This window comes from Dromaius novaehollandiae, chromosome W (genome assembly GCF_036370855.1).
Source record: "Dromaius novaehollandiae isolate bDroNov1 chromosome W, bDroNov1.hap1, whole genome shotgun sequence".
NCBI lineage: Eukaryota > Metazoa > Chordata > Aves > Casuariiformes > Dromaiidae > Dromaius > Dromaius novaehollandiae.
Genome location: NC_088130.1, coordinates 68,697,950 through 68,723,459, shown reverse-complemented (window position 1 = coordinate 68,723,459; position 25,510 = coordinate 68,697,950). Strand labels below are relative to the sequence as shown.

The window sequence follows — 25,510 nt, the reverse complement described above, 5'->3', positions numbered from 1 at the left end:
GTGGTGGGACCAGGAGCGTTCATCTAGCAGATGCAGCCTTTCCTTTCTCCCCAGCTTCAGGCCACGGCACGCACTTGAAGGGGCTTAACAACAAACGCCTGGGAAAAACAGGTAAATGCAGAATACAGAAGTGGTGTCAGGCTTGATGGATCAAACAGGGACTTTTTTTTTCCTCCTCTACTAAAGCTGCTGGAGATGCCTGGTCTTGCAACGCCATGCTCCTGAAACCAGCCGGCTCCTGGCTCCGGCTGGGCTGCCGGGCTCAGCCCGGGAGCCGCCAGCCCCTTGCAGGGGCGTGAAATTTAATTACAGCCGCAGGAGAGGTGCAAAGGCGAAGATCAATAATGAAGATAAATAATGTTTCGCCAACAAAGGGAAATAGTTTTTTTTCTTTTTCTTTTTTCTTTTTCCTCCCTTCTCTGTTCTTTCATCTACCTAATGAAGAAGGAGATGTCCCCTAGAGAAGGGAGCATTAAAACACGTGCATGTTCCAGCAGATGTGCACGGTGGTCCTGCGTAGCGGGAAACCCGCAACGGGGCAGCTCGGTTGCAGAGGCATCGAGGGACCAAGCAGTACCTGGTGGCTGGGAATGCTGCTTTTTTTTTCCTTGCCAGAGCCGTTTGCCTGTTTTTTGTTGTTTTTTTTTCCTTTGTGGGATCCTTCCTTCAAAGAGGAAAGGACAAACCTGGATTTGCAAATACTTAAAATTATTTAGCCTGTTTTTTTTGCTAGCTCTTGACCGCGGATGCCGTTGTCCTGGTGCACGAGGTTTCCTTGCTAGCAAACTTTATTGCTGGAATTTTTTAATTAGAGCCGGTAAGACGCTGCTTATTTAAATCCACGGTGATGGATTTGTTTTCCCGCGGTTGCTTAGTGATGGGAAGATGCCGTTATTTACGCAGTTATTTAGCCCAAACAGCCAGAAAATAAGAGAAATATGCTGCCCCTAGGCATACTGTACCTGGTGGCCTTGCCGGGGTGGGAATGTCTGGTGGCCCACGAGCGAAGTTTTTCCCCCCAAAGCAGAGACTGAGTGATTCCCGCGGTGTCCCAAAGCGTTTTGAACCCGATGCTGCAAGTTTTCTACCGCAAGCTTCTCCGAAATCCCAGGGTTTAGCATCAGTATCGTGCATTCCTGTGCCGCTGTGCAGATACACCGGTGTAATTAAAGCAGGAGCAATTTTATGGCACGGCGTGTTTTGCTCTCCGATTTTTTTCCAACGTGCCCATCACGACTGTCTGTTGCATGAACTTAAGTGTGGGGTTTTTTTGTTTTTTTTTTTTGTTTTTTTTAAATTAATTAATTTATTTTATGAGGCCCCTGTGACTATCTGTAGCCTCAGGCACTGGTTGCGATGGGGCCAGGCTCTGGGAGCCTTCCTCCGCAGTGCCTGGGCGAGGATGCACGAGCTCGGCCGCTTGCACTGGCGTTAGGGGCTGTTAATGGGGAAAATAGGAGTGGAAAAGGGTGAATACAAAATGCACAAAAGAGCATCGTGGAAACCGGCTGGTTTTTCTCGGTGGAGTTTGCATGGGTCCATCTCTGGGTTTCTGCTGATGTTTTTTTCACGGCTTTTTCTTGCCCGTCCCGGGGCAAGTGCTGCTCTCCGGACTGCAGGCTCCTTCTCGCCGCAGACGCTTCCCGAGGCCCTGGCGCTGCCTTTCCGAAAAAAACCCCAAAACCAAAAATGGGGAGGAGGGAAAAAAAAAAAAAAAAAACCTTTTAAAGCCCTTCAGGAAACCACGACTTTAAAAGAAAAGGAAAAGGTCGTTAAAGCTAACGAAGCCAGGACTTAGCCTATAAAACGGAATAGTTGCACACGGGGTGAGATTATAGAAATAGAGGTTTAGTTTATTTAAAAAAAAAAAAAAAGCCATGGATTGATTAATTGTTACACTGCTTTTTACAGAGGGCTTCACCGAATGATTGTGTGGCATAGTCACCTGGAAAATTAGTTGTTTTTTTGCTACTTTGGCTTTTTTTTAATTAAAATTCTGTAGTTCTGTAGTCAGAAGAGCTGCGGGGTGGCCGGGGGACCCGCTGCATCCTGTCGCGTCCCGGAGCCGATGCTGGTGGTGGGCTCGGAGGGTTGGCAGGACTCAAGCAGCTTTACATCTTGGAGGCTGCCTCGTGGCCATCTTTTTCTTTTTTTTTAAAAAAATTATTATTACATATATTTTTTTCCTTACTGACAAAACTGCTGCTCTGGCAGTATGTTTCTATAGCTCCATTAACATCTGAAGGTTCCTGCTGCTGTAGCTATCGAGCAGCTCTAAAAATAATTGCACATTATACATATAAAAATCTATTGCTGCTCAGCTGCAGAGCACGCTGTTTTGAGCGCTAGTTCCTTAACTCTTGAGTCGCTGTTAACGTTACTCTGAAATAGCATGGTGAAGGCTTTGCTTTTAAGACGAGGACCAAAGCCGTCCTTGGTGTGATGGCACCACCTCTGTTGACGTTTGCTGTGATTTTTTTCCCCATCATCCCTCCTGTTGCATCTTATTTCCGTCGGTGGGGTGAGTTTGGAGGCTTTGGGGGAAAAGTCCCCCAAAAGGGCCCTTTGGAGCCCTCTCCAAAGCCCTGGTCTTGCCCAGCGCTCTGGTGCCTCCTGAAGAAGGTCTGCAGATGTCCAAAACACCATGTGCTGTCTACCGAAACGACTACAGGAGCTGCCCAGCAGCAGAGCAGCGTTAATTGCCCCGTTTTTCATGTGTGGAGACCTCAAAGGGTGGTGTTTTTCAGCCCAAAACCTTCTGCGCTTGTTTAGGTGTCCGGGTTGTCCTGGAGGCCTCTCGCCTGTATCGTGTCCGTGGTGAATTAATTTCTTTCTCATTTGGTTTTCTGAGGTTTCCATGTGTTTTAACTCGTTCTCCCTTTTCCCCCTCCTCAGTACACTCGGGTTTGGATTCCCGACCCTGATGAAGTTTGGAAATCAGCAGAAATAATCAAGGATTACCGCGAGGGAGATAAAAGCCTGCGTCTGAAGCTCGAAGATGAAACTGTAAGCTTTTGAACGTTGTTATTCTCTTCCACTTAAAGTTTCAAATGAATGGGAATAAGCCTGAGCCCTCTCACATTTTCTAGAAAACATTTTTATTTTTAAATAAGTCTTATCGCCTTAACGCTTCCAGATTTCCCTCTGCCCGTTCCCTCCCGAGACGCTTGTGTTAAAGTAGGTTGCAAGAAAAGCCCTCGACCTCTATCATCTGGTTTTCATCCTCTGGCAAAGTTGCAATAGTCTGTGATATCAGATTTTTTTTTTTCTTTCCTTTAATAGCAGCAGTGTTGCTGCGAAGGCAGGAGAGCGGCTCCGCAGAGGGTGTGCAGGGTCTGAGTTAATCCGGGTCTTGCTCCCCGCGTGCAGGAGGGGTCTTTCCCCCGTGCCGTGCTCAGGGTGCCCGCGGCCGCTGCTGCCGTTCGACACGCGATGTCCCAGCCGTCCACCTTGGACATCTTCCCTTCAGCTCCAGGCTTTTCGTGGAGCTGCGAGACCTGCAGTCATGCTGTGGCAGGAAGGAAAAATATGTTTTTTCCATGAGGAATTTCATCTAAGTGGGCTTTTTCTCACTGAGCAGGCAGGGTTTTCTTTTTCACTGTTTGGTGGATGATCCGCTCCGTTGCTAAAGCAGGGAGCAGGTGCCACCTTCTCCAAGCTGAAGGTGCTCCGAGGACCATGAATGATTCTCACCCCTGCCAGTGGACCTTGTCCATAGCACGCGGGGGACTTTTCCCGTATTTAACGGGAAGATGGAGCAGAGGAATGAGGCACACTTGACTACGCCGTTCTCCACCACAGTTTGTCTTTAACCCCCACTCAGTTGAATCAGAGATGGTTTTTATACATCCGATAAAGTCCTTTTTCATCAAACAAAACATCATGTGATTAGATACCGACATTTTTCCTCTAATCTTTCTTGCCAAGCCTGTTTAATGCCGTTTGCCGTGGAGGGCTGGCTGGTGTGGTTGCACGTTGGGCTGCAAAGCTGTAGCGAAGGGGAGCAGCGCACGCGTGCATCGGATGAAGATGCTGAGCACACGTACCTCGGTGGCGGAAAGCTGTGGGAAGCTTTTTGTTCCTGACAGCCGGCGTGCGTTACCCAGCTGCTTAGTGCTTCGCTTTTGTCCTTGGGCTTTAAGTGAATTTTCATGCATTTTGTGGTTTCTGGCTACACTCTGTGTTTGGAGCGTTCCTCCTGAACGGAGAGCTGGGTTTAAACGTCACCGGGGATCCCCGGCGTGTCGGCAATTAAGATGTGAGACGGAGTGTAAGCTCTTGCAAATTAGCATCGACAATGTGGGATTACGGTCGAAAACGCGCCACAGATGCCTAAATGTGTGGTGCGAGCCGGTCCCTGTGCTGGGCACGGATGGTGCTGCCGTGCCGGGACGTCGGCCACCAGCGTCGTGGGCCTGTGGCGTGGTCTCTTTGGCAAAGCGCTCCGTCTTCTGGGTTTTGTCCCCCTGTTTGTGCCCCGGGGTCCACAGCGTGGACAGCCCGGGGGTTGGATGTCACGGCAGACCTGGTCGTTCGGTCCTGCTCGGAGACTGGGGTGACCTGCCGGGAGCCGAGCGTTGGCTCGGGCAGCGTGGTCCAACGCCACTGATCCTGCAACGCACCTTCATTGCCCAACACGCTCTAATTCAGATTTCAGGCATAGCGGTGTAATTGCAGGGCCGGGGCCCTTTTAGCCGGCTACAGCATCAGGAGCAGGCGGCGGTGTCATGGGTGCCGGGGAATTTTGGGACCACTTCCCAAAATGCCAGAGGGGAAGCACGCATCCCAGTCCCAGGTCGCGCGGGGTGTCTTATTGCTCTAGGATCTGAAAGCCCGGTGCTCTGAGGGAGGCAGGGGTGACTTCAAAAAGTTAGTTTTTGTTCTGTTTTTTTCATTTTACAGGAAAAAAAATGCACTTTTTTTTAAGTTGGTGGCCCTGCTGCTGTGCATTTGGGGATGAGCCAGAAATAGCAAGCATATGGCCGGCCGTCTGCTTTAATGCCGTAACTCTGCTCTTGAGGAACGGGAGCAGCGGGGGCTCCGCGCTTCCCCCCGCCCTGCCCCGGCTTGAAGGGGTGTAAGGGTTTGAGTACTTAATGTGGCTTGAATTAAAAATTAAGCAGCTTGTCCTGACCTGCATTTACTGAATGCTGAGAAATCCATAGGGAATAAGCCCTGAAGTAATTCTAGCTATCCGAACCAGGTCCTGTCAGGTTCCCTTGGGGCTCTGTCCACGTTGTATTTAGCATTAAGGGGCTTTCGTTCGACACGGATCCGGAGGGGCTATTGCTGAACAGGGCAAGGGTCGTATCCGATATCACGCAGAGAGCTGGAGTCATCCTCAGATCAGCTATTGGCCATTAAAGATGCTGGTGGGTTTTCTGTTTTCACGTTCCTCGCGTGTGTCTCTTCAGATCTTTGAGTATCCCGTTGACCTCCATGGGAACGAGCTGCCTTTCCTGCGCAATCCCGATATCCTGGTGGGAGAGAATGACCTGACGGCCCTGAGCTACCTGCACGAGCCTGCGGTCCTCCACAACCTCAAAGTGAGGTTCCTTGAGTCCAACCACATCTACACGTACTGCGGTGAGTGTCGCCGTGTGGCTGTCGGGCCCGGGGGGACCCACCTGGGTCCACGTGTTGGGTAATGGCCACAAAGTCAGAGGTGGCTTTTGAGGGCAAGTGTGGTGAGACCTTCCTGGGACCTTCCACGGTGCATTTCCCTCTCTAAAGACAGTTCCCTGCTGTAATGAGTTTGTAGTGGTGACCAGATCTATGAGACCTGATGTACCAGAAAATGGTGCAATTTAGCCAATCATGAGAGGCAAAAACTGTAATTATGCTACAGAAGAGCAGACAATAAAGATGTGCCTTTAATGTTGTTGCCAGGCATTTCTTTTCTCTGCAAGAGAAAAACTTCTTTCTGGAGCAGTTTCCGTCCAGAATTATAGTGATATCCAGAGAAAATTGATGGGCCGTGATAGAGGTCAGCCCGTGTGGGAAAGAGGGCAAACAAAAATGGTGCATTGCTGTTTTCTGCCTATTCTTGATGACTTTGGAGTTGTTAATGCTGAAATTCAAAGCAAAGGAAGGGCAGGTGTGAACTCGGTTTCGCCTTTCTGGGGAGACTGGCTGGCCGAACCCCTCCAAGACAGCAGTTACCCCTTGTGACTGTGAGCGGATGGCAGCAAAAGGCAACCTCGAAAAAAGGTGGTTCAGCTTGGCTTCTCCAGTTGTGCTGGAGGAAAAATACTATGGCAGTTGAATGTTGAGCCCTCTTGCTGGCCCTCAAGATGATCTTGCTGACAGTGATGAGTTGCGAGACCTCAGCAAAACGCAAGGGGCTGTTTGCATGGCAGGGGTAAGGCTTGTACGGACAACTGTGGTCAAGTCCTGCCGTTTAAGGTTGTTGAAATGCTTGGCATGAGAAGATCATTCTTTAGAGTAGTGCCTGTGAAGTGCGTGGCTTCAGCTGCTGGTAGCAGTGGCGATTTTCTCCTTTAAGTTTTTAATGATTTGTAATGTTAAGCTATTAGTGTAAGTCACAGCCTTAGCTAGTAGCAGGTGCTAAGGCAACTGCTGCAGTCGCACTTGGCGTGCGTCGTGGCCGCGGTCTGCTTCTTGGAGATGAAGGGAAAGAAATTCATGGCTGTGATGGAACCGCCAAGCTTGTAGACCGGAGGAGGTGGTCCAGGATCCCGCAGAGCAAGGCAACGTGGCTTTAGCTGGTCTTAGCCTTTCGCTGTGCGTTAAGTCCCACAGCCCTGTGTTTGCTGCAGGCTACGAGTGATTTGCTGTGATTTGGGCACGTGTCTGAGCCCTGAATCAGCCAGGCTGGGGATAGAGCACCAGGTTCCTGCCTCTTCTCTCGTCGTGCGCCGTGAACTCTCTGTAGCTCCTCAAAATAACAAGCGTTTGGTTTTTAAACCCACAAAATCTGAAGATACTTCAGAGCTGGAACTTGGGAATGTTCCAGCATCGCCGGCTGCATGAATTGCTCTCGAGAGCGAGTTGTCGCCCCAGCTCTCGCCGCAGATGGATGTGCCTCTAATTCACGGCTCTCCTCCTCCAGGCACGGGTTTCCTACAGCGAGAGCAAAGGGAGACTTTAAAGCTCCGTCCCTGGTGTTCCCTTGCTGTGATTTATCCGTTTCATTTTGATTTGAGTGTGCTCTTTGTTAGGAGCTTTTGCTCGGAATTTAAGCCGTGGGAAAATCCGTGATATTTGTTTGCTTTGGCTGCATAGGAATTGCTTTTCTGAAGTTATGGCTCAGGCATTGCTTAGCCCTTCTTCTCAGACCTTCTGAAAAGTCAAGCTTTGCACAATGGAGACTTAAATATACACTTTCCTTACTAGTTTCATTTTCTTTCTCCATAGCTGTACTGGAGCTTATTGCCTCGCTGTCAAAGCATCACACTTTCATGAAGATGCGGAGATAAGAATTTCCCTTTCCCTTTTCCTCCCCATCCCCTTTTTTCCAAGCATCATATTAAAAAAATCAATCAAAATGAAGCCCTCCAAAGCATGGACTAATGTAGCTTTGTGTTTGGTCTTTAACGTATCTGTGCATTTCTCTGTTCTAAGGTATTGTGCTTGTTGCCATCAATCCCTACGAGCAGCTGCCAATCTACGAACAAGATGTCATCTACGCCTACAGCGGCCAAAACATGGGGGACATGGATCCTCACATCTTCGCGGTGGCTGAAGAAGCCTATAAGCAGATGGCCAGGTGAGTGGGCGCTCGGTGAACGCCGTCTGCCTGGAGCTGTCGGCCCACGCGCCGGAGGTGGGCAAATGCACGATGAAAGGGAGGTCATGGACAACAGGGTGGGACATCTAGACTTTCATCTCTGAGAATATGCTGTCTTCTGTGATGTAGCCCTATGTGTTAGGAAAAAAGAAAAAGGAGAGAGAAAAAAAAAAGCAGATATGTACTGTATATGGACCTGGAGGTATTTATGGGTCGTCTTGCCTGGTCCTTCTTGCTGGTTCCTTCTGCTGGTTGCAATGATCTCTTTTATAACCTAGCTTTGCTGTCTCCGCCGCAGAACAGCGAGCGCTCCAAGCCGCACAAGCATCTTTCCAAGTGGTTTTTACTTGTTTTCTGGGGAGTCTGGCTGTGTTCCCCCCTCCTAGATCTGAATTTGATTCGTTATATGCGCTAGGCAGGAGCTTTGAGAATGACGTTATCATTGGAGGCAATGGTTCTTGCAACGTTTTATTTCGGGGTGTAGAAAGAACATGTCTGGGCTGGCTTAGCTCCTCGTTTTGGTCCCTTGTGGTGCATTAAGGCAAAGTACACTGCTAGCATAAAGCCTGCCTTAAATCCACAAAAACAGGGGAAGCGGTGGGTTTGGATGCCGTTGGGAGAGAAAGCTGAAGGCTGTTGTGCTGGGGATCGTTGCATGCTAGTTGTCTGGACTCGCGCTTTATTTTAACCGAGCAGTGACTTGTACTGACCAGGGTGAATTCCCCTCAATGAGAGTTTCCCCAGTGCAGGTGGGAAAATCCAGCAAGTGAAACGCTCTTGCCGCACAGCAGATTGCTTGGACACTATCTCCGGCGCTGAACAAAAAGGCGCTGAGTAAATAGCGTGCCGGAGGCCCTGGGAGATCGCGGCCGCGCCAACTCGCTTGCGGCATGGCGTTGCACGAGCTTCGGGTTTGAGAACGAGGAACTTCATGTTCGTGCATTTACATGTGCGTGCACGATAATATTTTTGCAGCTCGGGTGGCAGAGCAGGGCTTAAATTGGCGCGTGCTGAGCTGCTCCCGTGGGATCGGACACCGCGTTGGGGTGATAAATCCTGCGGAAAAGGCCTCGCCGAAGTGGTGCTTGCCGGAGGGTCTGGGGCCGCACGCGGACAGCCGGGCTTTGCCGACTCTCGGCAGCTCGGAGGGCAGAGCTTTGCGGACCTGAGCGTCGAGATAAGGCAGAGGGCAGGGTGCGACGCCGTTTTGATAAGGCAAATTGCAAGGATATAATCAGGAAGCGTGAAGTCACCCGAAATAGCTCCGCTCTGGTGCAAAAGGCAGGATCTGCTGATTGTTTCTGTTTGTTTTCTTCTGGCTTTATTAGTGTATATAAGTGCCGCGGGCGGGCTGGGCTGCGCAGCGTAGAGCTACGCCTGATCCCGCCTGGGGCAAAGCTGGGGGTGAAGCCTCTGAGCGCTTGCCGTGGGCCTCAACTGAGGCTGCCGGGACGTGCCCGCGTTAGGCTTAATAAAATGCAAAATTGAGCAGCGCTGAGTGGGATGATGCAGTGGAGCGGGGCTGTGTGCCGCCGGCCGAGTCCCAGGGGCTGCTGGTCGGAGCAGGGAGAGGGTCTCCCGCGGGCAGCGACTGCCCCTCCAAAACAGTGGCTGCTTGCGGGCTCTTCCCTTGGTCACTTCACCGAGCACTGCCATCACTCCGCTCAGGGGTGAACGCTCTGGCACACCTCTGCTGTGGATGTGTGTGGAGGATTTCCTTTGCTTCTGGCTTTTGGTTTGAAAATGAACCCAAACTGATCTACTCATGCACTAGCTTAAGCAATCCAATTTCTCACGCTCTCTGGGGTGGGGGGGCTGGTGAATGTAAATTAAAACATACCAAAAAAAGTACAAAGTGGCTTTTTACAGTCATCCGCTGGCGTTAAACCGGCACAGGCTCAGCTGGCCCTGTTGCACCTCATTTGCGGCGCGCGTTACAGCTGGAAAACAGCAGTGCCGAAACCGCGTGCGCCTCGAAGTGGTACTCGCAGCACCTCTAATCCCCGGGCTGCTTTACGGATGCTAATCCTCCGAACGCCCTCAAGAAGTAGGTTAAACATGATGACGGGCGTCGAGCCGTCCTGCGACGCGGGAATCGGTGTCACGGCGGGGATTAGTGCTCGAGTGGCCCCTCGTAGCCCCCGGGGCTCTGCCCGCGGTTGCTTGCGGTACCGCGCTCCGGAGCAGCGGCGTTTCTAGCGCGGGGTTTTGGTCATCGAGGTGTCGTTCAGTTGTCGGCTTAAAGCTGCTGCTCCCGCTGGTGATTTCCTTAGGAGAAGGGTATCAGCGTGACTTGGGAAAATCTCTGCAGCCTTTGTTTGATCTGGATTTTGAGCAGCGTCTGCTTGGAGACGTTGGCCAATGCTTCCGCGTGCCTCCGGCGCTGCTGCGGAGGAGGAGAGCATCGGCCGGCGCGTTTTCAAGGGTATTTCATTGGAAAAGAAACACGTGAACATGCTGGTGTCTGACTGCATGAGCTGTAAGCAGTGTTTGCTGTGGTTTTCGTCGCGTAATTATCCGCTAGGCTCGGTGTCCTTTGGAGAACAGCGGTGCTTTAGAAAAGAAAAGCCAGAGGGAGAGAGGAACCACTGGGGATATCACGGACACGGCGGTTTGTGGCCAGACCTGATCTGCGCTGCGACCGCACCTAATAGCTGGCACGGAAGAGTTACAGCAGAGGTGACAACGGGCATGGAGAGGTCTTAATTATCAGTCTTGATAAAGAAAACTCAGCTGATGCTGTTTGCATGCAGCTCGCAGCCTTAGCAGTATTTGCATATGCAAACGGCGAGCGATGCAAACGGCAAGCGTTGCTCACGCCTTTGCAAATATTAACACTTCCCGGCAGAAACAATTTTTTAAGCTACATTAACGATCACACCTATACTGAGCTTTCCCCAGGAAGCGCGGGGCCGGGAGGTCCCGTGTCAGCGAGGAACGCTGGGAGTCGCTCCCTGAAAAACCTGCATGCTGCTGGGGATCGGCTCAGTGGGAAGCGGGTGCAAGTTGTGTTTTGCACCCAAATATTATGCTTGGCTTAATTATTTTGGAAGAAAACGCAGTCACCTTGAGCTTGGACGAAATTGCGATATACGTGCTCGATTGCGGAGGGTGCGCGGGGCAGCTGGGGGGAGCGATCTCACGGCAGCTTCGGGGATGCCCTGGCTGCACCGGCTTGCGTTTCATTATCATGATGCCGATGCACCCGTCTCCTTTATTAGCAGATTCGGTACCTGCACAAAGGGAGACGAGGCTGTGCGTTTTTCCATGGCTGGGCCCTTGTGGAAATCTGTTTTGTTTTGCAAAACTTGGGAAGCTGAAGAAATTTCCCTTTAGTGGTTTCTACCAGAAATTGGTTTTATGCTCATTATCCTCTTGCTTCTTCCTCCTGAGCCTTTCCTCCACCCAAAAAGAAGCAAAATCCTCCTGAAAATACCTTTCCCACTTTCGAAAATATGGCAAGGGATGTGTACATATATATGTATGTATGTATGTATGTTATAACGAAGAGGTGTCAGAGCGCAAGGTTGCACGTTCTGGGTGTCCCGAAAGCAACCGTGCTTCGTGGGGGGCTTCGTCCCCCTCCAAAGGAGCTGGGTGACATTTGGGGACGTGCAGCGCTTCCTTGCTCCCTTTGGGGTTTTGCCTGTTACGGGATGTTTTGCAATTGTGTGTTATTCACCTTTCCTTTGGTAGAGTCTAGAGTGAATTCGGCATCCATAAGGCTAAAAGAAGTGAGGGAGACATGTGAGCATGGAGGGTTATTGCACGGTGCAAACGATTAAAGAGAAAACAGATCAACTCACGGCAGCTTTTCTCCTCCTCCGCCCCAGGGACGAGAAGAACCAGTCCATCATCGTGAGCGGCGAGTCGGGCGCTGGCAAGACCGTCTCCGCCAAGTACGCCATGCGCTTCTTCGCCACCGTCGGGGGCTCCGCCAGCGAGACCAACATCGAAGCCAAAGTCCTTGCCTCGAGCCCCATTATGGAGGTAAAGTCCGCCCGGGCAACCTGCATCGTTCCCTTCACCCGGCTTGCAGTGGTCTCCGTTTCTTCCCCACTCGTCGCTAAAAGAGCGAGCCGCGCAGGCTGGTGAGCCAGCCCCATTTTCCAGCCTCGGAGCGACTCCGAGAGGTCTGAAAACACGGAAACCTGCTGGTAGCTTCATTGCTAGCTTATCTGCTTCATCTTCCTGCTCTTGCCACCTTGTAGCACGTTCTCCTCTTTTGTGCCTTTCGTATGCATAAAATAAGGGGGAAAAAAGAGGCTGTTTGGTTAATCTGTTCCGAATATTTCAACGTGGCCCTGTTTTTTGGTACTTGTCTGTGGCTGTTATAAAGCATACAGTAAAAACACTTTACAGTGTAAAGTATACAACTGCATGTTTTTTTCCTTTTGCAAATATAAAGGGAAGGGAAAGCTCCCTTCCAGCTCCTCCACGCTGTGGGTAGATGGTAAGTGTTCGAGTGCCTAAATCCCATTTTTCCACCAGACCTTGGAGTCCAAGGACTCTTGCTTGCAAAATATTCAAGTCCGTATGGAAATAAGACGTGGGTTTCTTCAAGGTGAGATAAGCCCATCATGCTTCAGCACTTCCTTTTTTTAAAGGCGGGCTGTACCAGTGTGGCTCTAACTGAGCGTAGCATCGTCCTTTCTGGGCTTAGCCTGTAGATGGGCTTCCTAGCGCAGCACCTCTTTGGTGTGCCTCTTTCTCAGCACCTTGTGAGGGAACGGGGAACGCTTAAGAGCATGCAAGGAACAACCATGATGTGATAGGAGCCCGTAATGTTATTGCCATCTTGCTTTCTTTTTTCCTGCATTTGTTTCTGGATGTAATTTCTAACTATTTTGGGCCAGGGAAGCTGTCTTTGTTGGAAAGAGCCGAGAACATGGCCAATGCACGACCCGGTTTGCAAAGCAAGCCAAAGGCGGTCTGGTTGGTTAGTCTAAGGTCTGGTTGGTTAGTCCAAGGTTAGTCTTATCTTGCCTGCATCCATGTAGGGATCTGGAAGGAAGGCTCGTGTTCACCCTCTTCTGTCCTTTCTTGATGGCTTCTCTCTTCCACTTTGAGAGGTGCCAAGTGTTTTTCCTGTACAGCCGTTCCTGCTGCTGCCTCCGCTGTGCCTGGAGCGAAGCACGAGCCTGCAGCTGATTGTCCCTTTCCCACGTTCCCTCCGGCAGAGCCGCCGGTGTTGACAGTGTTGCTGTTTCTCCGTCCCTCCAGCTCAGGTGCCAGCAGTGGAGATTTTCATGGTGCTGCCTGAAGCTGGGACTCTCGGGGATTATGTCTTAATGGCAGATTTTTAATTCAGCAGAGCTTGGCTTTGGAAGAGATTGGAATTAGTGAACTGTTTGTCGTCAGCCAGACGTACAGGGATAAATCCTCCCAATACATACGAATATCTGCGTGCCTCTGGGGAGATACTCTTTGCCCAAATCTCTCCTCCCAGCATGTGTGCATCATGGGGAGTGCCAGCAGCCAAGCTTGGTGGGGTATCAAATCTGCTTGGGTCGGGTTAATCCGTTGGGATGTTGATGACCTGCTTATTGAAAGCATGGTGTTTCCGGAATTTCTATGGAAGAAAAATCCATGGAAGCAGTATTCATACAGTAATGGTGTCCTCTCCAATGTTGTGTGGCTGCTCCGCTGTCGTCAGGGCTCAGGTTCTGCCTTCGCCCATCTGAGACGGGGGTTTTCTCCAGTCCTCCCATAACTATTTATGTGACAGTGATTTATTTATTTATTTGGCTAAAGAAAGCCAAATCTCTGTTTTGGAGCTGATGTACAAACCCAGAAAAAGGGCTTTCTTTTTAATGTTTAATTCTGTTTCATGCAGGCAATTGGAAATGCTAAAACAACAAGGAATGACAACAGCAGCCGCTTTGGGAAATACATTCAGATCGGCTTCGATAAAAGATACCATATCATTGGTGCCAACATGAGGACCTATCTGTTGGAAAAATCAAGAGTTGTGTTCCAGGTGAGGAGATGTGCTTTTTTTTCTTTCTTTCTTTCTGGCTCTCTGCTTTTGGAATTTAATAGTCTGGGTCTTTTCTTTGGATTAGAAGAAAAATCCCCTTGCTGAAGAAAATATTGCTTTGGAGTCTAAATTAAACTCTGAGATATAAGCGGGATCACTTTTTGCTGGTGTTTTTTAACTCTTCCTGAAGTATTTGGTATTTCATGTAATTCCTTCTTTCAAATGCATAAGTTACCTGAGCTCTGTAGTTTTGTAGATAACCCCGTGTGTTGGGTCAAGTGCATCTGAGAAGCTGGTCTGGTTTTGCCCCAACTCATCTGTCCAGCAGCCACCCTGTAACTTGGTTATACAGGATTAATGCAAGACATCACTTCCCGGCTTGTATTACTGCTGGCAGATGCATCGTGTAACATTCGTAAATGTGTCAGTCCTGCTGATAATCTCATGCTTTCTCATATCGAAGGTCAAGGCAGAACTTAAAACAGGCTGATCTGTCTCCTAGCAGCACAGTTATCCTTTAAAAAGAAACACATGGGTGAATAACAAACATGTTCCCTGCCGTGTAGGTGGGCCAAAATGCGAATATGTAAGGTTGAGGCTCTATGGCTTTGTGCATTAAATTCAAAATGCACGGCAGCATGCTGGTGTTTAAGGACTCCTTGCACACTCTGAAGCAAGCTGTAGCTTTCCTGGTGGATCAAGCTTCTTTTTTCGTATGGTGGGACTCGCTCCTTTGCAGTTTTTCCTGATGATCCCCACAACAGGCTGGATGATCATTTTATTGAGCTTGTTTCAGAGGAATGAGCATCTATTGGACATGCTAACTGGCCTCCCTGACTTGGATTTAGGTTGTTCCCTCCATTAATTTGTGTCTCACCCGTCAGGCGGAGGACGAGAGGAACTACCACATCTTCTATCAGCTTTGTGCCTCAGCAAGTCTTCCAGAATTTAAAGACCTTGCACTAAGTAAGTACTCCTGCGTCCCCGGGGGCCGAGAGACGCGCTGGCGTGCTGCTGGTTATGGTGGCAACTGGAAAACGTAGTGGCGTTGGAAATGTATTTCATTGCATAGATCGCGTGCGCCGGCTCGGTGCGAAGGCGGATGGCCTTGAAGGGCTTGTTTGTGCTGGTGATGCCCATGTATCTCAAGAGCCTCTTAGCTGAGGCTTGTTGCACCAACGCGTGGAGAAGTTTGTGTTGTGGTAGGCAGTGCTGCTGGGTTTCTGCAGATGTGAAGCCCAGGAGGGGTTGCGGCCCATTGCGTGAGGTTGTCCGTGGTTGGGGAGGAGGAGAAGCCTTACGTTTTTGTAGAAACTGCCTGCACAAACGCTGAGAAACAACATGCTGTGGTAGGTGCTAAGAGGTGGAGGTAGACCGTGGGTTCACTTCGTGTGAAATTGCGTGAAGATCGCTATTTTAAAGCATGACTGGAGGTTGACCTGGTCAGTCTTTTGGCAGGAGCAGTTTTGTCCTTTGACTCTATTTTCCTTTTAGTTTTGCTGTCATTGGTTAATTCCTGGGATGCCTCCTGATTCTGGGTTTTTCCAGGATTTGTAGCAAACCTCTGTACGGCACTTGAATAAGCACTTGCGCCTGGGGTTGCAGAGAAGTGGTGTAATGAATTTTTGATCTTGACTATTTGCTGTTGCCTAAAAAGAGAAGTGAGGCTTAAAACGTGCTTCTAGGTGTTTAAAAAGATGCACGAGCCCGTTAAAGTGACCAAGGCAAATGGGCAGTCGTTCCCTCACAAAAACAGGATTTCCACATTCCCTGTCTGGCTGGTCGTTCCCTCTGCAGAGAGGGTCTGTCCTCTGCCTTCCTGGGGAGTTTTGGGGGGGAAGAGTATCGGTGCAGAAGCTACTGATGCTCCTGAGGATGCGTTTTCCTATCGCGGTTTTGATCTTAGTGCTCTTTCGGGAGTCCATAGTTGGCTCCTGTGACCCAGCTTTTTGAGCTGTCTATATGTCTTGAGTGGTTTTTGCAGGAACTTGTGTTTAAAACTTGTGATGTTTTGATTTGTCGTTGCTTATAACTTACTAATAATAACTCAGAAGCGTTATAATTACATTTCTGACCTCTTGAGGTCTCTTCCAACGTGCATTTTTCTGTGATCCTTATTGAATAAATTCCTCACCACCTACTGGGGCAGCTTAATGCATCCACGGTGCGTAAGACATGTAGATCAGGGTTCCTGAAGGGCACCTTTCCAGCTTGCTTTATTTTTTTAATATGGACACACTGTGGACCTCCAAGGTAGGCTAACGGGGCATCGGCAGATGCTAGTAGCTGGTTTCAGGACCTGAGAGAGCTAGGTTTTGGGGTGAACATTTATCCCTGGTACAGTAAGGCATTCCTTGTCTGTGCCCATTTGGAGCACATAAGCTCACACGTCTAGAAGAAAACCCAAGTTTTACTCTTACGATAAAATGAGAGGACGATGCTATGGGTGTTGGTGTTACGAGGGTGAAACCTGTTGAGCTGGCAACCCAGAGGTGAGACCTCCCTTGTGTTTGCTTCATCTCCTGCCAGGGATCTCCTATGGTTTGCTTCCATTTTTCTTTTCTGGCCTTTTGTAGTACTTTCAGATGCTCCCGTGCTAGGGCCGGGACACACCAAGGGACCGCGGTCCCACAATTTTCCCACAATTTTGTATTTGTTTGGAGTAGAAGATTCAAATTCAGACTTAAAAATAGCTCTAGACTAGCTACAGTCTTGTCAATAATGATTATAAAGTATTGTTTTTGAGTTTTATGAAAATCCAAAATGTTTTGTATCGCTAGAAATATCGACATTATCATGAAAAAGCTTGGGTGAGGTGTGTGAGTTGTTAGCATGGAAATCTTTCCACATTTTTGCTAATGTGTTTTGCAGATTGGGCAGAAATAAGCGTGCAAGGACTAAGCAATTTGCTAGGAAACAATATTAAATCAGTGGAGAGACCTTTGGTTACTGGGTAATTCTCAACTAATGACTTTCTGGGTGACCTTAGGCATGTTGGGGGCATTTGCCAAGTGCCTGTAAACCTTTGAAATGGAAGCACTCCTGGTTTTGTTCTGTTTTCTTATGGGGAAGGTGTGAGCCCTAATGAGATTAGGGTCATACAATACTTATCACCCCCTTGGCTGATTAAGTGAAGTAGAGGATGTCTCTTTTCCTGGTGGGCATCTTCACTGGTTTATAAGTGCTGCAAAATAATAGACCTCTCATGGTGGCTTCCCAGCTGCGGTTGCAGAGCCAGTGACGTAACCATGTGTTTGGTCCCCGTTGCAAGTTCACGCAACCCAAAATGCCACCGCTGGGCCCTAAGAGCACCTCCAAGAATCTCTATCGGTGGGTTACCTGGCTCGTTTTAATGAGAATATCCTGAGTAAGGCTGTTGTCTGCTGGCATCCTAAAATAAGAAATAAATGGCTTTAACTGAAACTGAAATGAATTGATGTGGTAGAACTCCAGCTGTGCGACCACCTTTCTTTCCTTGGGGAGCATGTGGATCCGTGGAGATTTAAGTTCTCCTAAGCCTGACTTGTGAAAAGCGTGGTTTCTGCTAGTAGTGACTGCTCATATTGAAGGCTGAGAGAGTTCCTTGTCTCCCAATGCGTCATCCAGGACATCTTTACGCTCCTATGACTGCGGCTTTCAGCTTCAGCATCCGAAGGGAGAATGCGTAATGGCAGCAGCTGGCGGCACAGGAGGTGGTGGGACTGGTGGTGAGGCCACGAGGCATTTCCCTGGAGGGGAAGCTGCCTTGGCTCGTTTCAGCTCAAAATGTCGTGGTGCCAGTGCCCGTGGCCATCAGCTGTGCTTTCCCGTGGCGCTCCCTTGTTCACTGTATCATGGCAAGCACGAATATGTGCTCAGACCGCTTTTTTGCTTGATGCTGAGCTGGTGCATTTAGTTAAAACAAAACCATTGGAAAAAGAAGCAATCCTGTCAAAATTAAAGCTGTCTTTTTTGCGTTTCACAATCGTCACCTTGCAGCGACTTGGAAATACCTCCCTGAGCTTTGTTCCTGGCTGTTGCAATCTGCTCTGCTGCGGTGCTTTGCGTACGGCTTGTGGGGCCATGTCCTCCAGCTTGGTGGCCTGGTTTCTGGTGGCACCGGGCTGTCCAGAGCTGCCTGGACCAGAGATGGCAATTCCCAGGCTCAGAGCGGTTTTGTTCTCGGGTGAACCCTGCTCTGCACCGACTTGTTCAGTTAATAGCGTTGGGCGTTTTGTGCATGTGCGCGTACATACGTGCAATTCACTTTTTCTTTTAAGGGTTTCCTTGTTACGAACTTTGCATCAGGTTCCCTCGTTTATGCCTCAAGAGGGCTAGCTGGAACCCAAGCTTGCTTCCTCATGTGAGCTCTCCCTCACCTACGTGTCAACCGTGACTTGACAAGCGTTACGCAACGCAGGGAGTATCTTGGTGTAAAAAGCCACCTCTCAAACTGAGAGCAGGACGTATATTTTCCATCCCCAAAGTTGCTTCTCCTTTGGGTCCTGCACGTAGGAGGAATTGTTGTTCTGTACTCTATTGCAAAATCCTGGAAATCAAGCAGGAGCTTTAGCCTTGAGTCCTGCAAAGCGAACCCGTAAGCAGCAGTTTTTGGCCTTCGTCGTGGGGATGGGGTGAAGAGCGGCGCTGGATGCTCCTACCAACGCGTGGGTGAGCTCAGGAGCTGGTTTGTGTCCTGCAGAGGGTTTTGGACACGGGCTGGTCGTGGGGATGTGCCAGCACCGCTGTGCCAGGCTGCTCCTGGGTGAGACATCCAAGTGGTTTCCTTCTGTGCTGTAACTACCGCTAGGACCGGGGCAGGTCTTGAGGATCAAAGCCTTAAGCGTCTTTTCCTTCACTTTCTTTGAATATGAAATTCCTGTCGATTCCAGCAGTGCAGGAAACGTGCTGAAAAGTTTAAACGAGGAAGCAGATGTGTGCTTTAAGCCATGGGCGTCCACGCGCTGCGCGGAGCCCTTTCCCACTGCGGCATCCAACTTGAGGACGTCCGAGCGACAGCACGAAGCAATAAAATGCTTAACGGGTAGCAGTGACTCACCTGCATGGCTACTAAAATCATTGTACCCCTATTGAAAGACCAATGTTGAAGTAGTTTATAACAGAGAGGGCTGTGAGCCGTGCCCCAGGTGCACGACGGCCCGAGGGAGCGATGCCTTGGCGTCTGCTGCGCGGGGCTCTGCGTCGGAGCAGCAGCAAATCGGTGCTTGAAATTGGGCTTCAAATCAGCAGCGTCCTCCAAAAGGAGCCACTTTGCAGCCTCGGTTATTTGAGATATTTAAGGTCAGGTTGGGCAAAGCCCCCCCGAACTGGGATCATTCGGAGCCGGGATGGCAGTCGGCTCGCTGACCCCAATCCGGGTTTTCTGTCCCCGGTTTCCGACGCTTTGGCAACGAGCGGAGTTTGGGTAGCAACACCCCTCGATCCCAGGGGAATATATGCTTAAAAAAGAATTAAATGTTTTTCTCGCGGCTTGAAAGTGCAGTTAATGTAAAAGCCTGTGGGGGGGCTGCGAAGGGAGAGGCAACGTAAGTCAGAAAAGCGCAGACTGCAGTGATTTGAAAGGTTACCAGCAGCCTGATGTGGACTGCGTGGTTTTTCCTCATTATGTTCATTATACTTTGGGGGGAAAAAATGTTTTTGTGCATGTTAAAATCTTCCCGGAGTCCCTGCTATGTATGTGTGCATAAAAGCTGCCTGCTAAACTTCATTTTTATATAAATCCATGCACGCACACTTTATGCATATATATGCAAACATGTATGTGTGTATATATAAACGTGTGTATATACATATACACATATTTAAAAAAAAAAAAAATATATATATATATATATTCATATGTATATGTAAGGTTTAGCAGGTAGCTTATGAACCAGACCAAGGCTTCGATGCGGTGGGATGGATGGAGAGTTTTGCATCTGGCTCGGGCAGCGACTCGCCGTTTGGCGTGATGTTAGCGTTGTGCCGGCTCGCTGACGCGTTCGTTCTGCTCTCTCCTCCCCCAGCGTGTGCCGAAGACTTCTTCTACGCTTCGCAGGGAGGCGACGTGTCCATCGAGGGTGTGGATGATGCCGAGGACCTGGAGAAGACCAGGCACGCCTTCGCCCTGCTCGGTAAGGGCTCTCGCGCGGGCTCCCGGGATGGAGCCTCTCGCAAACGGCTTCGGTGTTTTGCTGAACAGCAGCAACGAGGAGCCGAGTCCAGGGATTTTATCCCAGGGATAAAAGCATCATGGTGGATACGAAGATCTCCCGTGGTGGCCTTGGCTGTCGCTTCTGCGCAACGGTGTTTGCTGAGGCTCTTCTGGAAGCCCGCACGCCAGCACGGAAATTAAGCCAAACGCTGGGGACGGGGGTTTGAAAACCACGGTTGGCGTCGTGCCGTGCAAATCGGGTCTTGCTTGTTCCCGCAGGAGTGAAGGAGTCCCACCAGACCACCATCTTCAGGATAATCGCTGCCATTCTGCACCTGGGCAACCTGGACATCCAAGCCGAACGCGATGGAGATGCCTGTAGCATATCGGTAGGTCACCGGCAAGGGTGGGAGAAGCTGCCTGTGCAATTTAGTGTTCTCCCGGCTGGTTTGGATGCCTCGTGCTTCACAAGACCTCAGCACGTATCCGTAGGGAATCCTTTTCCTCCTGTTTCCCTCTGCTTTTGGTTGGGAACCCATCAAGCGTTACTTCCCGGCCGACTCGTTTCTCCCCCCTGGGAAACAGCGCCCTGTTCCTCATCGCTAGCTTGCCTGTGAGCAGCACGATTCCTTCCTCGCTTTAAAAAGAGCCACAAATATCACGTACTGCCTTGAGCCCCAGCTTGGCTTTAGCTTTTTCTGTTTTCTTGGCCACCCTTAGCGTGTAAAGTGCTGGGGGACCAGTGACTCCCAGCAGCAGAAGGTGTTAATTTTCCCCAACCACCTTTGCTGCAGACCCAGCTGGCAAATCTTCCAGTGCCACCAGCATGTAGGTCCAGCAGGGAGGGGGGGATTTAAGGAAAAATAGGCAGAATGGTGGGGTTTTTTGTTTGTTTTGGGTTTTTTTGTTGCTGGAGACTGGTGCTGAAATGAGTGAGGCCGCTTTCGGGAATGCGGCCATCAGGTGTTTGAAGGAGAACTGCACAGATCGATGCACGACTGCAAAGTACTGCACTTAATTAGTAGGAATAAATAAGACCAAAGATGCCTTAGCAGTCATTTCCCTGTTTCCGTGTGTTTGTTCAGGGGGAAAAAAAATAGTGATTATATGGCAAATACTGTCCTATCAATTACTGTTGCATCCCAGACTGGATCGTTTATTCCTAATTAAAATATTAAAATGGGTTCGGCACACACTCCTAGTGTTACCCTTGAGATAATGCAGCGTGCAATCAGTTGGATGCTGGGGGTAATTTGCTTGATATTTGGCAACGTGGATATGTAACGCTGGTCTGCTCCAGAAACGTTGAGTTCTGTAATGGAGTTCACATTGTTTAATTACCTTCAAATTTAATTGCGTGGTATTAAATCAATCCTGTGAGGACTTTGAATCCATGGTCAAAAATGTATTAGAGCAACAAAGCACCCTGGAGGACTCTGAAAATGCATTTTTCTCCCTATTCCCAAGCCCATCCCCTTTTCCACACAAATACATGTCTAGTTGGAAACAACTTATTTCCTTTTGATGTTATTACACTGGCAAAAGGGAGACTGATTTCTCCTTGTCCGAAAGAAGGTGCCTGCTCCCTTAATGCAGTAGACTCGAGAGTCCCTCCTCTAAGGTTGTATGAGGGAAAAAAATACGCTGAAGAAAACTGAAGTTCGCTTTTCATTTTATCGATTACGTGAAACGCAGCCCCTTCTGATAACACGCACTTTGCAGCTCGGTTAATCAAAACAGGTGGAGTTATGCTGTAGAAGGGGAACTATGATGGCATGCTGTCTTTGTGTTCAGCTTCTGTTGGTCTTGGTCTGCTTCTGCTTGGTGTTGAAAATAGCAGTTCTGGAGCAAAGACGCCAGAGAGCTGAACCTGTCCCTTGGTGGCTTTAGATGCCTCCTACGGTGGAGGTTGTAGCTGCGGCATCTTGGCCATCCTGGTCATCTTGTCACGCGAGCTGAGGTGGGAAGGGTTTTGGGGAATGCCCCTGGGAGAGGAGCACGTCCTCCAGGAGTACACGGTCTCACCATGGGAGCAGGAGCAAAGCCACCAGGGCTGTTTCCCGGTGACGCTTACCATACAGATCTACTCTTTTTTGAAGACTGAGATGTTAAAGATAGCCGGGGCATAGCAAAGCCATGCAGCATCGCTGCTCAGTGTCAGGTGTGAGCCATTTCACCCATTTCCCTGGACACTGGTGGGGTTGGATGGCAGCAGCGGGAAGGGGAGCCGTTTTTGATGTGCCCTGCAAGCGTGGGAGAGCGCCTGCCGAGCTCATTTCTCGTTGTGCCCCTCGCAGAGCGCGGACGAGCACCTGAACACCTTCTGCGGCTTGCTGGGTGTGGAGCACAGCCAGATGCAGCACTGGCTCTGCCACCGGAAGCTGGTCACCACGGCCGAGACCTACGTGAAGAGCATGTCCCTTCAGCAGGTGCTCAACGCCAGGGACGCCCTGGCCAAGCACATCTACGCCCAGCTCTTCAACTGGATCGTGCAGCACATCAACAAAGCCCTGCACACCACCGTCAAGCAGCACTCCTTCATCGGGGTGCTCGATATCTACGGGTAGGGATGCTCCTGCTTTTAAGGTGGTTATGGGAGACCTCTTCGAGTTGTTTCACCCTTCTAGCAGAGCGCCCTTGATCTCCCAAAGTGTCTGCGTTGAGCTAAACGTGCAGCTGTCCCTGATGGCTTCTGGTGGGGGTGGGAATGATGGAAAGGGCGACCTTCTGACATGGGCTGGGGAAAGGCTCCTCACCCCCTGCAAACGGGGGCCAGACCTGCCCCAGACCTTCAAACACAAACATGAATTTTCTTAGTCTAAAGCATCTTCCGTTGTCAGAATTGTTTATCCGCACAAACATGACTATTCCCACTCCCTTTTCTGGAGAAGAGGAAAGAGGCCTCCTGGTGTGGGGATTTCTCCCTCCCTCTACACCATATCTTTCCTGTCTCTTTTGGGAGCAAGGAAAAGGGAGAAGTGGGACAGTAGGGACTGTCCATGCTCCCTCAATATATCAATATACTCACTTGTTCCTGTTTCAGGGGAGGCGAGGTGGGATGGACCAGTTGCAGCTGCTCTGGGACCTGCTCCTGGAGCTAGTGCAGTTGCTGTGCTTTCTCAATCCCAGATCATGCGTAGGTGCAAATTCCTTGTAAAGGTCTATCAGATGTAGGTAAATGTGAAGTTCAGAATGAAATCCTGCCTAAGCAGCTCTGGGTCAGCTGCAGAAAGCTTTTACAGCTGTAATACCCGCTCAGTTACTGGGATTGGATCTCAATGCTTGCTCGTGCACACAGCCTCCCATGGGGTTTCTGCAAGCCCCGGCTGTTGGGCTGTTGGTTGTAGCATCCCATTGAATAGCAACAGCCGCTGGTTCAGTGTTGGTGCATCGGTGTAGTCCTGCTGGCTCACCTCCATCAGCAGCTGCTGCCACGCAGCAAGGTTTCCTGGAAAACTCTTGTCAAGTATAGTAGGAATATGATCCTGTTTGGGTTGGGATCCCAACGGGACAGCTTGGGATGGTGAGGCTGCTGGCAGAGCTTTGCATGTGTCCAGACTTTCCGAGGGAGATGGCCCAGGACCTGGAAGATCTTCAGTCACCAGCTGGAGTTGGCACAGTCTGGGTGGTTGGAAAGGAGGGGGAGATGGAGAAGCTGTTTCAGCCGGTGTCCCTGCCGGCTGGGACGCGGCAAGCCAAGCTTGGAGCCGGAGCTGCGTGGCTGCAGTGGGGTGGTGTAGGTAGGGGGATGCCCAAACTGGGGAACGGGATGCGCTCTTTCAGCAGAAACTAAAAGGAGGCTCGAGAACAGCGCTCATCATGAGAGATTAAGCTGGGCATGAGAACCTGTTAGCGTGGCACAAAAATCCCTCCTAGGCACAGGTCTCCTCTGCCTATCGCATCAAGCACGTCAGCCAGCAGATAGCGTTACCCCTCGGGTCCCGCGGTGTGAGCTGGAGTGAAATCAGCCTGTGCTCAGGCCCGCTAATAATAATTAGCAAGAATGATTGTTAGCAATAATAATAAATAACGATATACCAGAGAGACGTGGGGTGCTTGCAACCCTGAGCCTCTGCGGTCCTAGCAAGCAGTCTGCATCCCAAACGTGGGTTATGTGGGAATGGGAATGAATTCTGCCAAATCCTGAACTTTTTCCAAATGTCTGTTGTTGCCCCTTTTCCTCTCGGAGGGCAGCTAAGCTAGATGGACCAGGAGCTGGAGCATGGCCGGTGTGGGCACTGCCCAGGGCGGTGGAGGAGGGTTGTCTCCATATGGAGGGTTCGTATAGAGCAGATGCAAGCCGTGGACTTGGAGGCTCTGGGTTTCCAGTACTCGGCATCCATAACCTTGTGTTAGTTTTGGGGGTGAGAGCATGCAGCATTAAAAGCCGCGATGTGTTTATGACCCTGCATCATTTATTATAGTTGCAATGTTAAAGAGGGCCGGAATAGGTGACCTCTGCGTTGGGATTGGCGTTGTTGCAGAGCAAATGTTATCGGCCCTCTCGCCTGAGGGGTGAGAAGCAGCACCTCAAAGGCTTATAGCATTGAATTGCAATAAATAATAATTGAATAACTTGAATCAATTATTAGCAAAAATAAATAATTGAAGGTATTGAGCTGCATTCCTTTGCATAAAACATAGTTTACTCCATTGCAGCACTCGGTGCTTGGTGCTGGTGGTCGACGCTTGGGACGTGTCTGTAAGCTGTTTCTGGTCGCTGTGTGTTTTGGCCTGCTCTGTTCAGTGCAAAGGAGTCACGGGTCACTTCTCGCGGGCAATTCGGTAGCTCCTTATGATTCTTTTGAAGAGCAAATTCCTGCAGACGTTTCTGCTTTCGGCAGGGACGGTTTGTTTTCATTCCTCCGCTGTTTGCAGCGTGAAAGGGCGTGTGAACGCCAGGGTAGCCAGCCGCGCGCTGGACTTACTTATGATCTTTAAATATTTTAGTATAAGCCCTGGCGCCGCAGCAGATTTGGGATCTGCCAGTCACGCAGCAGAATAAGGAGAAAAGACAAAATGGGGCAAATAACTGTGCAAAAATATGAATGGACTTAAATACAGAGCTGTATCCGGCGGGAGGGGACGGGTGGGTGAGTCGTGTGTTTTCTTGCACCAAGATATAGGGGAATGCTTTGAAACTATTTGAAAGAAAACGGCCGTTTATTTGCTTTTCCCACTAGGATATTGTCTTAGCACCTTCTCGGAGTGGGAAACAAACTGCTCTCCCAATTAGCAGATAGCGTGGGTATAGTTCCCTTAATTAGCAAGTTCTCATCGTCTCCCTCGGAGCCGACTCCTTGCAGTGGCCGATTAGAAAAAGCAACATTTTGATGCTCGAAAGCAAAGCTTTCCTTTTCGTATTACTTCCCAGGTATTTACTGATGTGGCTCTGTGATTAACTGGAAGCTTCTCCTGTGTTTTTCTCCCTTCCTGGGTCTGAGAGAGGAAAAACTAGCTTAAATTTGGTGGATGCCTGCGTTTTGTTTCTGGGGGGATGCAGTCCGAGAGGGTCCATAAGTCATAGCACGTCCCTAAAGTGTAAAAACTGCAAAACATGGTAACAGCCAGGTGGTAACCAGAAAGTACTAAAAACACTGATTTGGGGAGGGAAAAAAACGCTTCATTTGTTTAGTGCCATGAGACT

General features: G+C 49.8%; 1 protein-coding gene across 1 annotated transcript in view; it reads left to right on the top strand.

Annotated features, from left to right (window-relative positions):
* Window positions 1-25,510, top strand: part of LOC112994487 (unconventional myosin-Vb) — a 119,626-nt gene that overhangs the window by 17,386 nt on the left and 76,730 nt on the right. Inside the window, exons 2-10 of the mRNA XM_064500850.1 lie at window positions 2,896-3,006; window positions 5,415-5,586; window positions 7,585-7,729; window positions 11,584-11,740; window positions 13,587-13,730; window positions 14,615-14,696; window positions 19,736-19,843; window positions 20,143-20,252; window positions 22,161-22,426. Of these exons, the coding sequence (XP_064356920.1) occupies window positions 2,896-3,006; window positions 5,415-5,586; window positions 7,585-7,729; window positions 11,584-11,740; window positions 13,587-13,730; window positions 14,615-14,696; window positions 19,736-19,843; window positions 20,143-20,252; window positions 22,161-22,426 (1,295 nt within the window). The remainder of the gene's footprint in view (window positions 1-2,895; window positions 3,007-5,414; window positions 5,587-7,584; window positions 7,730-11,583; window positions 11,741-13,586; window positions 13,731-14,614; window positions 14,697-19,735; window positions 19,844-20,142; window positions 20,253-22,160; window positions 22,427-25,510) is intronic.